We start from the raw sequence: 14,554 nt of genomic DNA on the forward strand, positions 1-14,554 counted from the left end.
TATATATATATATATATATATATATATATATCATTTTTTTGATAAATATTTTTATAAATATAAGAAGTCAAAGTTAGACTTCATAGAGGGAGTATATATATTCTTTTGGCGACGAGGGAATTAGTATATTTTGAGATGATAGATTTGACGAGTGATGACGTTATTTTTTTCTGGCTGCTGCGCATGATGCTTGCTATATAGTGCGGGCACCGGGCAGGATTGCCAGGATGGCAGCATATGTTCACAACCGACGCTTTGCTATCCGAAGACCAACAAGGCAACAATGAAAGGGTAATAGGGAATAGACTTCTAAAAGTGATGGAATAAGAAAGTTTATTTCCTTATATATACATATAATATTAAAAAAGTTATTTTCATCTACTTTTTACTTCCCACAAGGCCATTATGCCTTATATGTCTCTCCTTATCTTGTCTAGGATCCGACTTACCATTGATGCTCATATGAGATAGAACTAAGCATGATTATATATCTATCGATGATCCATAATTCAATTTTAGGACATAGTTTGATAAATGAATATAGGTATACATAATTTTTGTTATGTAGGTAGACAATATATAACTCATGTATAGTAAAAGTTATGGATCTAGAAAAGTCAAATAACATATAATTATGAACAGAGAAAGTAGTCATTATATTTGGGTTAGTAATAGAAATTAATAATAGCTATATATGTGAATGTTGACTTTTTAAAACTGAGTTAGAGGATTATTATTTTACCTAAAAGTTGATGTATTGTACAAGACTAAAGACAGATCGTTAGAATCTGGAACTTGTTGGTTCCAGCCTTTTGGATTGTAGAGTAATAACAAGCTAAAACAACCCGGATATGGGTATGCGACTATGGGTAGCTCCAGGGGCGGATGTATACTGTCACTTGTGACTTGTGGGTGCAGCTACACCCACGTAAAAACTTTGTAATTAAATTTTATCATATTTACACCTTTAAACTAAAAGTCTACGTATCCATAAATTAAGTGTATCTTCTTGAATTTTGTCTAGCTCCGCCTCTGGGTAGCTCCAACCTTATCTTTGATCGAGACTTTAGGCTATTGTTTGCCCCTCGAGTTGCTTGCAAGGATTTTGTGAAGTTTATTTATTCGTGGTTCGATGATTGGAAACCGAGGCCTTGTTTAGTTTCGAAAAGTGAAAAGTTTTCGGTACTGTAACACTTTCGTTTGTTTGTGATAAATATTATCTAATCATAGACTAACTAGAATCAAAAGATTCATCTCGTGATTTACAGCTAAACTGTGTAATTAGTTTTTGTTTTTGTCTATATTTAATGTTCTATGCATATGCCACAAGATTCGATGTGACGGAGAATCTTGAAAATTTTTTAGTTTTCAAAGTGAACTAAACGAGGCCTGAATTTATTAGGGGAGTGGGATCCCATGACAGTGATAAGCGTGTTGGTGACCATAGTAGCATGCTCCTAGTCAGTGTCAGCACGACCGCTCTTTTTCTGCCTTTTGCTGCCCTTTCCAGATCAGTTCAATTCAGACCCAACCGGATCAGATCATTTCTCCCCTCCCCACCCCGACGGCCCCACCCACGGACCCACCCCACCCCTTCTCTCTCTTCCTCCAATGACCCACCTGTCAGCCCAGCCGGAGAACGCCGCCCACGTCCCCGGCGTGCCGCCGCCGTAATTCTTCCTTCCTCCTCCACCCACCGCTGCACTGCACCTCCGCGCCTTGCCACCGATGGACCCGGCGCCCGATCCGCTCTCCATCTCCGCCTCCGCCCCGTTCCCCACCATCCCGGCTGCCTCAAGCACCAGGCCCCGCGCCGGGAGGACGACGCGGCGCCACGCCGCGCCCTTCCGGTCGGACCACCCCGCCGCCGCGAGCCGGCCGTGCTCCGGGATCGATCTCCCGCGCCGTCCTGCGGCCTCCGCCTTCTCCCAGCAGGAGGGCTCCCTTTCCGTGGGCTCCTGGGGCGCCTCTCGCGACGCCACCTTTGTGTTCGGGAGTGGCGTGGTGGCCGGGGCGCCGGAGATGAGGAGGTGCTTCTCGTCCGGATCCGGTGAGGCATCGTTGGCTGAACTTCCCGACGCAGTTCACAGGCTCTCGTTGGATGGTTATGGCAGGCGAAGCGACATTGATGCTAGTCCCGGAGGAGAAGATACGCTTCCAGTGACGGACTCCGGTGATCGCTTTGGGGCCCGTGGATGTATTTTCACTTTGGATGAGGGTTCCTGTCTGGATTCTATGCAGCATCAGACTGAGCAGCTCGATGAAGGACGTGGAGTCCCGTCTCAAACCATGCAATGCGAGAGTGTGGGGATGCGATCATTAGCTTCACTAACCTGCACCGATGAGAATGCTCCCATTGAATTTTCAAGGAGTGGAGACAGCTTGCCCATTCTAGATTCTGTGGATCGAAGTGAAAGTTCTGGACATGGTGGTAATGCTCATCATGATTTCTTTGTTTTTGGTGGTCATGCTGGGTACCGTAGCTTGGCTACCAATGCAACTGAAACTAATATCAATGAGGTACATTCAGCTGACAAAGAAAGTGTAACATGTAACTCTGAACAGCTAAATACTTCAGATGCTAACTTGCACCAAGTTCATTTTGCAGGATGCAAAGCACGCGTTTGGTTCAAGTGATAATGATCTTCCACACTCGGAACCTTGTGAAATTCGTACCATGATGAAAACATCAGATACTGTAACCTCTAGCTTTGGATCTGAAGACGGGATTGTGAAAGATTCTTCCATAAAGGTGCCTTGTGATATTGAAGCAGTAGCAGCCTCAGAACTTGTTCAATGTCGGCCATTTGACGAGAGATCTTTCACTTTTGACGACCACAATGTAGCATCTAGGAACAAAGGAGGGGTTAAGGGTATGAGCACGAACAGAAGAGTTTTTATGCCAAAGAAGTCCTCAGCCAACCAGGTTTCTTCCTTGAAATCAGTCTCAAGAAGAAGTGGCCATTGTTCTCGAGAAGTGTTTCCTGAAGAAAAGTTAAATTTGAAAGAAGCCAGTAGCTTGGTATTAGAGGACTCTGGTATCAACTGTGCCCAAGCCGATTCTAACAACTCTTTGCGAACAACAGAAAGTGGGCATGCTGAAACAGAGTTTATCTCTGCAGCAAACACGGAGCATTCTGGCAAACCTGATTTCATATTTTCTGCATCAACTTTCAATGAAAGCATGTTGCACTCACAAAGACGACATAACAAGAAAAAAAGTGGAGGAATGGGTAATCATGCTAACTCTATTCAAAGCCTCCCTTCATCTGCCATTGGACTTGCATGCTCAGAAGTCTCGGGAAGTCAGCAGTGTGTGGATTTAGCTGCCCAGTGGACTGAATACAGCAAAATAGAACCTAACAGGGTTATAATCAGCAGAGGAGCCGAATGCTCAACATCAGAAAACTTTGGAGACCATGACAATTGTGAAACATGGCGATTAAGGTACCTGTATGACCTACTCTTGTGTCACCCTTCAGCTTATATATATATATATAGGGAGAGTATACTCTGTAGCTAGCTATAAAATATGTTATTCTGTAGCCATCTCCATTTACGATAATTTTATATACTAATTTACGATAATATGTATACATATTTACGATAATTGGGTTACTATAACACATGAGGATATTTACCGTAATGTTAGTAAGGAGTTACTATATTCTTGTAAATTAATATGGTAATTATCGTAACTCAAAGTGGCTACAAAATAAGTTATTTTGTAGCCAGCTACAGAGTAATAGTTATATATATATATATATATATATATATATATATATATATATATATATATATATATATACTTCAAAAATATTGATTACATAACATTTTGCTGGATTGCTGGTCAAAAAGTAGATTTGTATGCATGGTAGATTTCTAGTAATATTTATGACTAAGAAATATTAAAAAGAGAAACATATTTTGAGTTTTATAAGGAGATGGAGTGACCTTACTCTTTGTGCTTCATTCACAAGGTACTTTAGTCACTGCAGTTCACACATTGGTACTGTTTCATTGTCTGGTTGGATTGCTTGGGCTGTATCTTCTTTGTGATCTTCAATGTCTTAAGGCTGAACTGCGTATTTTGTTGTAGGGGAAACCAAGCATATGCAGAAGGACTGTTAACTAAGGCTGAAGAATGCTATACTCATGGGATTGATTCTTTTTCTCCAAATGAAGTTTCAAGAAAAGCATTAATGCTGTGTTACAGCAATCGAGCAGCTACTCGGATGTCTCTGGGTAAGATGAGAGAGGCCCTATCTGATTGTCGAGCAGCTATTGATATTGATTCCAGCTTTCTCAAGGCACAAGCCAGAGCTGCCAAGTAAGACCAGTGCGCTAACTTCAACACAAAACTATCGGAATTTGTATTATATTCATGTTAAATCTGTTTAGACAAATTTGCAGTACTGATATTTTGTCTTATTGGAATCCAAGGAAACATCCTACTATTTTGGCGAGTTTTCTTGGGATTAGATTTTTAACTCAACCTAACTGATATAGAGTGTTGCATCCACAAATAAATAAATATTTCATGCAATTGAGTTTAAGATCTGATAATACCTTAACATGTCGAACTCCTGCTCATAATTTGTGTTTCCATGTCGCTGACTTTGGGAAGGGTGTTACTGGCCTTGAGATTTTGATATCCATAATCTAGAGAACAATTATCATGAACTATTTACAAAGGCAGAAGTGATTTATAAACTTATCTTATTTTAAGGTCCATTTAATAACTAATGTTTAATGATACATTTAGCCAGTCGCAATTGTGTAGCACCCTTACTATTACATTCTAAATTATTAATATATTAACTTTTTGTATGCTTATCTAATGAGTCTAGCTGCCTGCTTGCCCTGGGGGATGTTGAAGAAGCACAAAAGGCTTTTGAGATGTGTTTGAAGTCAAATCATCTGTCAAGCTTGGACCATAAAATTGCAGAAGAGGCTTCTGACGGTCTTCTAAAAGCTAAGGTAGCATACGGACTAAATTTCTGCTACCGTGCCAGATTTTTCACGTTAAATGTTACCCAAATTAACTATTACTTATGTTCCAAATTATTGGTTGTTTTGCCTTTTGGATACATAGCTTTTACTATGTATCTATAAACAATGTATATCTAGGTGCATAGCAAAAGCTCTGTACCTAGAAAAGCCAAAATGACCTATAATTTGGGATGGAGAGAGTACCTTTTGAACAGTTATTTCCATTGCGTACATGATAACTACCCAAAAACATTGTCAGCAAACCGTTGGCAACATTTTGCTAATGAACCATCAGCTGTTATAATGATAAGTGGGGCTTGATCCTGCACTGACACATTCAGTTTTATATTTGTCAAACTGTGTCTTTCGAGAAGTATGAAAGAAAATCTATTTATGAGGGATGTACATGGGAATTTCTTGTCTGGATTCTGTGTCCAACTTTACTGTTCTTGGAAAACATGTTATCAAAATAATTTGCTGTATGGAACTTGATAACCCAATCATCATGTTCCCGTATTTTTTGGCAGAAAATATCTGGTTTAATTATTGAATCCAAGGAGTATCTTATAAATAAGGCATTTGACAAGATACCCAGTGCCTTACAAATGATCTCTGATGCTTTGTCCATAAGTATTTATTCAGATAAGTTCATGGCGATGAAAGCAGAAGCGCTGTTACTGGTCTGTATTTACGGTAAACTTATTTTGCCTTGTGCACATCATTACTAAGTTTCATCGTTCCTCTGGTATTTTTTGGCCTAACTGTTAGTTTTGTTGGACTTCAATAGTTGCAGCGATATGAAGAAGTAATTCGGTTTTGCGAAGAAACTTTTTATGTAGCAGAAAGGAATAGTGTGTGTTTGTGTCTTGATAAGCATTCAGAAAGCAATAACTTGGACAACAATACTTGCTCTGTGAAGTTGTGGCGTTATCATCTTATTGCTAAGTCATATTTCTTCCTTGGAAAGCTTGAAGAGGCTAACCAGTTCTTAAAGAAGAATGATCAAATAAAAGTCATGGGATGCAGGTAATATTTTGTTACCAATGCAATACTAGTTTGGGTTGTTTCCAATTTCCATGTATATGATTTGCTAATTTTGAGAGAACACTAACTAGGTGTGGGAAGCAATCTCAGGACTCAATTTTATCATTCTCCATGGTTATCTCTGAACTACTGCGGCTTAAAGTACGTCATATGTTGGCCTTGGGCTACTAATCTCTCTATCCATGCATTTCAGCATTCTCTTTGCTCTGTGATGTTGTTATATATGATGTGCGTACATTATTGCAAGAATTTTACACTAATGGCATCAAATTCTTGTTTGCTACATTTCAGGCTGCTGGCAATGAAGCATTCCAATCTGGTAAATATCTGGAGGCTGTGGAACATTATACTGCTGCTTTGATGAGCAATAGTGAGTCACTACGCTATTTAGCAGTCTGCTTTTGTAACCGTGCAGCAGCATATCAAGCAATGGGTCAAATTTTAGATGCAATTGCAGATTGCTCACTGGCTATAGCCCTTGATGCAGATTATGCTAAGGTTGGTGTATTATCCTCCTGTTGTATCAAATAAAAATGCTTGTATGGCTATGTTCTCCAACTCTTTCTAGACAAAACCACCTGTTTTTGCAGTTGGAGGAAAAAAAACCCCACCTGTTTGATATTGTGCTATGATGCCCATTTGTTTTATCATGTGCTTGAGCTGGCCATGCTTTCCGTTTTGTTAGCTCATATACTGAAAATTTTCCTATATTTCCTTGCTTGTTCTGATGCATGAGAAATGAAGCCCTTTGAACTGTTGGTTGCTATTTTCAGCTTAGTTTTACCCCAGACTAGGTAGATAGTGATATATGGATAATGGTTATGACTTGTGGCTTTCTATCTCATCCATAGGCATGCTCCATATAGATTTTGTGCTCAATTCCACAGTGTAGTTTCAAAAACTTGGCCGGTAAGGGAAAGACCACCCCCACAGTATTTTACTAAGAAGAGCTCAACCGGAACCCAGCCAAGAAGAGCTCATACATGGGGATGCTGCCCCCTATGGTTTGGGCCTTAACCCATGCTCTGAGGTCCAACCCACTACCAGCCCCTTACAAGAGGGCCCACCCACTATAGGGGAACCAATTAGTCACTTTTTCTACCCAACCTGAAATTTGCTCCCACGGGGATTCTTCGCACAGTGTAGTTTCATATTTATTCTTCTATTTAATTAGTGGGTTGCATGATTTACTGGTTATTCTTCTTGAATAATCAATGGTAACAAGCAATGTAATTGAAGGTGAATATAATTGGTGGAATATTGGACATATTGCATTGGGCCTCATGGGCTGATTATATAGGGTACATAGGACTAACACCTTATGTGGGTACACAATGTGGTACTATTCCTATTTACTCTAACATCCCCCCACAGTCACAACGGGAGTGCTACAGACAGTAAGACTGGAGAAGAAGCCGATAAGTAACATCCTTCCGCAGTCATAACAGTCGATGAGCCGTGTATGTTGTGGCTGGAGAAGAAGCGGATGAGTCCTCATTCAAGGTGGTAGCTCTTTATGCCGATGTCGAGGTAGCCGAGCGTGAGGGCGCAGTAGCCATGGTCGAAGAAACCGTGCTGAAGATGGCCGAGGTCAACGTAGTTGTGGCTGGGTTGTCGTGTAGATGGAGCTGTAGGCGCACAAGGGGCGCCATGGTAATGACGGAGACGCGTTGAGGCAGTCGTTGTGGGAGGGGGCGATGCTGAAGTCGACGCAATCGGGGCCGTCGTAGATGTAGAAGAAAGGCGACGACGCAATCGAGGCAGACAGGGTAGGAATGGGAGTGTCGATGCCGAAGTCGATGTAGTCAAGCCGCCTGAGCACCGAGGCGTAGCTGGATTTGCCATATCCAGCAATGCGTCGGGGACAAAAGCACGCGTCGATGTTGCCAATACCGAGCGTACAAGGAGAGGGCCCCAACCGTGTGGTTGTGCTGGACAAAGAAGCAATGCGGGAGAAGACACGTCGGCGAGCAGGTCTCAGCGACGACGCAGGTAGTGGCAGCTCGATGACGAAGACCCAATCAGCAGGACGAAGACTTTGTGCAGAAGGATAGCGCATCAGGGATTGCGCAGCACAGTCGTCAATGCACAAGTGACGGCGATGTAGATGCAACGGCGAAGCGGACACACGGACAACGGTGCTGCGGCCCGATGAGGTGACACAGCAGCAGCCCTGTTGCTCGGAGAAGATGTGCGTAGTACTCGGAGACGGTGTCGATAAAGTCAATGCCGATGCTGAAGTAGAACACGTGAGGTCGACAGGCGGTGGGCGACTCAATCTCGATTAGTTATCGGGCAAACCAAAAAGATACAACAACAGGAGATCGGGTGTACCCAGCAAGACGACATGACGGCGGCGGTGCGTCCCGATCGGGCGACGCAAGGCGCACGACGGGTCACGAACACGCGGGGTTGAAGGCGCCAACGCGGATCAACGAGGTGGAGATAGGCATATCCGCCTGACAAAAACGACACACCAGATCTGGCTGCCTCCATGGCAGCGCAAGGTCGAGGCGTGTGGTTGCCCTGGCCGCCACCACGGCGGCACGAGACGAGGCGAGATCTATCTGCCTCCATGCGATGAAGATCAGGTGTTGATGGACGAGGCGGCGGCGGCAGCCTGACGATGACGTAGGGGAGATCCCGATCTGCTGTGCGACGACGACGATGGCAGCCGGATCAATAGGATCGGTCGCCTAAACAGGGGCGCTGCCCCCAGCGGAGATCGACCTCTCCCCGGGGGCGCGCAGTGCGGAAGCGGCGGCAACCTGGGTTAGGATCTAAACCTAGGCGAATGATACCATGAAGGAGAATATAATTGGAGTATTATTGGATATATTGCATTGGGCCTCATGTGTTGATTATATAGGGTACATAGGACTAACATCTTATGTGGGTACACAATGTGGTACTATTCCTATTTACTCTAACAGTAATGAAATGATACTACTTTTCCATCTTTTGGATTTACATTTACGCTTTATGGTTGGGGGGACTCTTTTAGTCCTTTTAATCATTTGAACTGCAGGTTTCATTATTGTGTGGCGGTCATCTTTCTTCATGTAAATTTGGTGATTGGCTAAACTAATGTTTGATATGAACCTTGAGCATTGACTTAATATTTTTCAATATGCACAGTCGTATCATTTCTGAAATTAGTTAGCTAAGGACCATGGAAAATGTGTACAGATCGGATAATTTCATCCAGTGTGAGGTTTGACACATGGTTCCTCCAACCACATGGTTGTAAATATTAGATGGTATTTTCAGTGTGTTCCCCTAGAACGGCATGACAGTAAAACATTAATCCATGAATTCAAGTTCTTCCTGTAAAAATGTAACCAATTGTGCTTGCTATGTTTTATGTTTTTAGGCTATTTCCAGAAGATCTAGTTTGTATGAACTTATAAGGGACTATGGTCAGGCAGCAAATGATCTCTGTAGGTTAATTGCTCTTCTTGAGAAACAACTGCAAGAAAATATGACCATGCCACTAGAGAAGACTGAGAGTATTCGTAACAATCTGAATCGAGCCAATCTTCGGTTTTCTTCTCTGGAGCAGGATGCCAGAAAAGGGGCTTCATTAAATATGTATTTGATATTGTAAGTATTTGTCCTTTGCAATTTGTCTATAACATACAGAATTATATTTTTAACTATTTTTTTTTCACAATTTAGTCTTGCATGTTAACTCTGAAACAACATGTTGATTTAGTATTCTTTCTTTAGATGGGTGCTTTTGATTTTTTTTTCCTTGATTGCACAGGAGAGTTGTGTATCTTTGTATGAGAGAGAAAGAATGGACCCTTACAACACAATCCCCATAATCTCAGTTAAGAGGGGATTGCAGAAAGTGAATAAAAAAACGATCACCTGATACAAAAAGATCAACCACAACCTAAACTGGACTAATCAAGTTAATCCTAAACCATGACCTATGCTCAACTCCTGAAGCTTTTTAGCTCCCGTCAGGCACCACTGCTTCAACTTCTTCCTGAAAAACTGATGGGCCTCCATGAGAGAAGGGGATGCACCCTCAAAAACACATTTGTTTCTATAGAGGCACGAATTCCAAGCACCTAAATTTACAGCACCATTAAAGCCTTAACTGGAAGGTTTCTCGACCCTTGGACTCGCTTTTCTCCACCACTTGGCAAAGTTCTGATCACTGCACCTTGGAGTAGCACGACCAAGAGGAGCGAACAAATTATGCGAGAACTGCCTTGCAAACACATAATGTTGAGTATATGTAGAGCAGATTCTTCTTCCTGATCTCAAAAGATTGCACTTCTCGCGTTCCAAGAAATTAACCAAGTTCAGGTTTGACTAAGTTTATAAAAAGTAGTATCAACATTTATGTCTCCAGATAGGTTAACTATGAACATAATATTCCATGATTAATCTAATGATACTTATTCGGTATCATAAATGTTAGTACTTTTTTTGGATAGATTTAGTTAAACTTGAAATTGGTTGACTTTTTGGAAAACGAGTGCACTCTTTTTGGGACAGCGGGAGTAGATTGATAGCACAAGATTGGCATTCATAGATTCATTATGAAAGAAGCTCAATAATATCTACCTCTTTCCATTTAAGATAACGTCTTTTTTTGATAGACATAACTAGTCAGTCTCATAATGGAGACAGTGTCAATGTTCTAATGGACTTAGATGTGATCAGAGGAAGTTAGTTTATATAAATCTTGTTTGCAGTATTGTCAACTCCAACCCCCACATTGCCACCCAGAGTTGGATAATTTCCTGCCAAAATTGACACCCATTTGTGTCCCCTATGGAAGGGAGCTGTTTTTTATGCCTGATCTTACCTCCAAGGTTGGTTATTTTACTTGGTTCATTCAGCTGATGAGTGGTGGAAATTAGTTTAGGGCATGCTAACCTGAGGAAATTCATGTGCTTTTGGTGGAAAGAAAGTTCACATGTTCATACAATCATGTGACCAATACACTTCCTTCTTTCAGAGGAATCGAGCCTTCTTCCTCTGCTGTGGATATAAAGAAGGCATACCGCAAAGCAGCACTAAGACATCATCCAGACAAAGTATTGTATTATTTTTTCTCTCTATTGTGGCTATCATTGTTCTCTTGTCTAACAGTAGTTATGCCACAGGCCAGTACATTTCTTGTCAGGAGTGAAAATATCAGCGATGCTGTATGGAGAGATATAACAAATGAAATCCGCAGGGATGCTGATTATTTATTCAAAATAATCGGAAAGGCATATGCTATGCTTTCAGACCCTACAACGGTATGCATTACTGAGATATCTTTCATATTATTTCTTTGCTCTTGTTACTGGTGTTGTATTTTTGTACTTTGTTTTTACCAGAACTTTCATGTCAAATGAGTGGGCATTATTTTGGATAAGATCTATCCTGCCTGATGTTAATTACAATAGGCCAAGTATTGCGATTATAAGTCAAATGTAGGAAATTATATAAAAAACAGTGAAAGGAACAGTAACTAAGAACATGCTTCCCCCCTAGCCTGCCTGCAGCTGTGGCACTGATTTGTGCCATGTGATCTGGTTTTGTGCCATATCACTCAAGTTGGACCCACCTGTAAGCTCTGCATAATCTGTCTGTAAGCTATCTGTCTGTCTCTATTATTTTGATCTGCACCCCAAGCAAACTGTTGCATGTGGCCACTGAGCTGTACAGCTGCTGGCTCAATGAGGCATAGGCTCAGCGCAGGAGAGGGCAGCGGCAACTGCAGGCAACAAGAGGATAGCTTCAGCATCCTTGGTAATGCAGGAAGCAACGGGCACCCATCCTCCACCACCTGAGGCACCGGTGAATGGTGGCATCAGTATTGTTGGAATATAAGTGAATTGTCCACCTCTCCCCATCAGCCTAAGTTTTTGGGTTGAATTAGTTGGTGCATGCAACTCAATATGGTATCAGAGCCAGAGGTCTCTAGTTTGAATCCTGGTTAACACAATTAAATAAAATAATTGCTGCTCGCTCCTATTCCACGTCTGAGGCCTGAGGGAGCCTCCACGTGAGGGGGAGTGTTGGAATATAAGTGAATTGCCCACCTCTCCCCATCAACTTAAGCTTTTGGGTTGAATTAGTTGGTGCATGCAACTCAATAAGTATTACCATGCGGCACGTCTTTGTGCAGGTTCGTGTGGCCATGGACGATTGAGACATGTCCATGGACCTAGATGCTGCTCACCTTGCATGACCATGCCTTCGTGGTCTTGCAGTTGCCTATGGTGGCGGCCTTGTCACCTCATTGGCTAATTGACAGCGCTGCTAGATAGGATCTGGCCTTCATCTGCGACGACACCACTGTAGTTTGTAGAAGATGACGGCATGGATGGCTTCGTGTGAGGGTGGCACTAGGAAGCAGTATGCAACAATGGGGCATACTGCTATTGCTCGTACTCATGACTTCGCTCCATTTGTTCGCTTTCCTTCTCAATGACCTTGCTGGTGCTAGCGAAAACTGAAGAGGGCAAAGAAGGGAAGAGAGCACAGAAAGCAAACACGAGAACCAAAGAATGGAAGAACAGAGTATGGACACTGGTTTCGGCACAGCTGTAGGCAGCAGGAAGCCTGGTGTGGTAATGTGGTGGTGTAGGCATGGCCAAACAGCAGTTAAAAGGATATGGAAGGGGTGGAATGGGGAGGAAGAGAACAAGAGAAGAATGTGCTAACGTGTGGTCCCATGATGTAGAAGGGATGATGTGGATCATGATGTGGATGCTAACACACCAAAACCAGTGCCACGTAGGACAGAAATCAGCTAACGTGCTTGGGGTGTGGGTGAGACGGAGGGGGCGAGGTAATTTGTCTGCTATTAAGAGTGGAGGCGTTTGTGAATTTCTATCTAATACTGCATTGGTGGGTACTGCATGACATTGAACAGCAACACACCTTAACCTGGAGTGTGGTGTGTGTTCGTTCCTTGTACGCGGGATTGGGTCCTTCTGGACTCGTGTCCTAATTTTTTTCTACCTTAATGAAATGACATGCAGCTCTCCTGCATAGTTCGAGAAAAAGAAAACACCTTAACAAAATATTATGCATGTTATTTTTTTATTTCATAGTTCAATATTTCAATAATAACATTGTATTTGTGAGAATCAACATTTCTGATATGGATGGTGGTTTTCTGTGTACATTTTTCCATCAAGGTTTGCTTTTATTTGTATTCATTTTGAAACCAGAACATCATCAGCTGTATCCTACCTGTGTCATTTGCAATGTGCTGCAGAGAAGGGAATGATAAACCTGGGAAGTGGAGTGATAGAAAAGCAGTGCACATGTAACATGAGCAGCGGGAGCAATGAAAATGATGACAGGACCTCTTAGTGAGAGCATTTAATCATGAAGTGGTCAGCACACAGCTACCATACTGGAGAGGTCCTACGTGAATATTTTTTGTGTTCTCACCAAGGATAAGATGCCACCGGTGTCGTCCTTAGGTGAATGCCAGTCGGAACATGTCTCAGAAATTCCACTCTACTGACTGAATGCTAATACCATTACCCCGAGGAGCAGTTGATCTTTGTGTTCATGCTTGATCACTGTTTGGTGTTCTCTGATGTTCCATTTTGATATGCAGACTGCAGATTACATGAGCATCAGCACCCGTGCAAAAGGCTAGGTGTTGTTTGTAAAGCTGATGTCAATATATCTGATGTTGTGCATAGTATATTGGAGTAGTCCGAGTGGAAACAACACGAGTGAATAGTGTGTAAATAGAGGTATACGTTTCTTGTACACCCCTTCACCCCACATTTGCAGAGCATGGTAGAAAGAAGCATGCTTTGTCCTTTTTGAAATACTTATATCACCTCATAAGTGGTGGAAGCAAATGTTTTGTGGTATGTTGTTTGTACATTATAGTTTGTATAGGAAGCAACAGGAATTGTTTTTTACCTCCCTTTTCTTCTTCCTGCTGACTTCAAAATTGTGTATGTATCTTTGGAATTTGTGTAATTCTGAAGCAAAGAGAAGGTTGATTGATTCGTTCGTTGTAAGTAATAACAAATGAAATTGCATGAATGAACGGTGTATTTTGCTGATTTGTCTGTGCATATCTTTTGAGTTTTCACTGTTTCACTTCGTGTCCGTGTCCGAGTTAGGCTTGCAGGCGCCCACAATACCTTCGCGGCTCATCAGAAACAGCTACAATTGGTTCGTGGGTCAGCCTGTCGAGGACTCGAGGTACACGACAAACAATAAACTGCCGACGGTATATTTCATAATCAACAAGTAATGCTAATCTTTGTTAAATTAATCAGTATATGAACTTTTTTTATCTTATCCTAATATTAAACCATCAAACAATTTCTAGATTTTGTTTTTTTTCATTTTTCTTTTATCTGTTTCTTTTGTTCGTTCAATTTTGTTTTTGTTTTTTTCTCCCTTGCGGACTCACGAGACGTTTTGTTTCCTCCTGTTGTGCACGTGCGGACTTAGCGGGTGTTTGAGACTGCTAAAAAAATAAGCTCTATAAATTCCACCTTGGAGCAGTTCTACAAATAACTGG

At 41.9% G+C, this 14,554-nt stretch overlaps 1 protein-coding gene across 2 annotated transcripts; it reads left to right on the forward strand.

Moving 5' to 3' along the window:
- LOC8054651 lies at nucleotides 1,570–14,067 on the forward strand. 2 transcript variants are annotated; one of them, XR_002451418.1, is made up of 12 exons: nucleotides 1,570–2,520; nucleotides 2,609–3,447; nucleotides 4,100–4,330; nucleotides 4,851–4,980; nucleotides 5,520–5,672; nucleotides 5,780–6,018; nucleotides 6,108–6,177; nucleotides 6,328–6,534; nucleotides 9,410–9,639; nucleotides 10,749–10,868; nucleotides 11,015–11,093; nucleotides 11,163–11,225. XR_002451418.1 is itself a non-coding variant. In XM_021457234.1 (12 exons), exons 1-12 carry the CDS (start codon nucleotides 1,729–1,731, stop codon nucleotides 13,283–13,285), a joined length of 3,120 nt encoding a protein of 1,039 aa, XP_021312909.1. In that variant the 5' UTR covers nucleotides 1,570–1,728; the 3' UTR covers nucleotides 13,286–14,067. The 2 variants fall into 2 exon arrangements, 1 of the variants encoding a protein (XP_021312909.1); XM_021457234.1 differs by lacking the exon at nucleotides 10,749–10,868 and adding an exon at nucleotides 13,274–14,067 and having other exon boundaries at nucleotides 11,163–11,300.

The sequence above is a fragment of the Sorghum bicolor genome, chromosome 3 (assembly GCF_000003195.3).
Source record: "Sorghum bicolor cultivar BTx623 chromosome 3, Sorghum_bicolor_NCBIv3, whole genome shotgun sequence".
NCBI lineage: Eukaryota > Viridiplantae > Streptophyta > Magnoliopsida > Poales > Poaceae > Sorghum > Sorghum bicolor.

Coding starts and splice junctions, on each gene's coding strand:
- LOC8054651 (XM_021457234.1), top strand. CDS start 1,729: ATGGACCCGGCGCCCGATCCGCTCTCCATCTCCGCCTCCGCCCCGTTC. Junction 6,019..6,107: donor ATAAAAGTCATGGGATGCAG/GTAATATTTTGT, acceptor AACACTAACTAG/GTGTGGGAAGCAATCTCAGG. Junction 9,640..11,014: donor TTAAATATGTATTTGATATT/GTAAGTATTTGT, acceptor TCCTTCTTTCAG/AGGAATCGAGCCTTCTTCCT.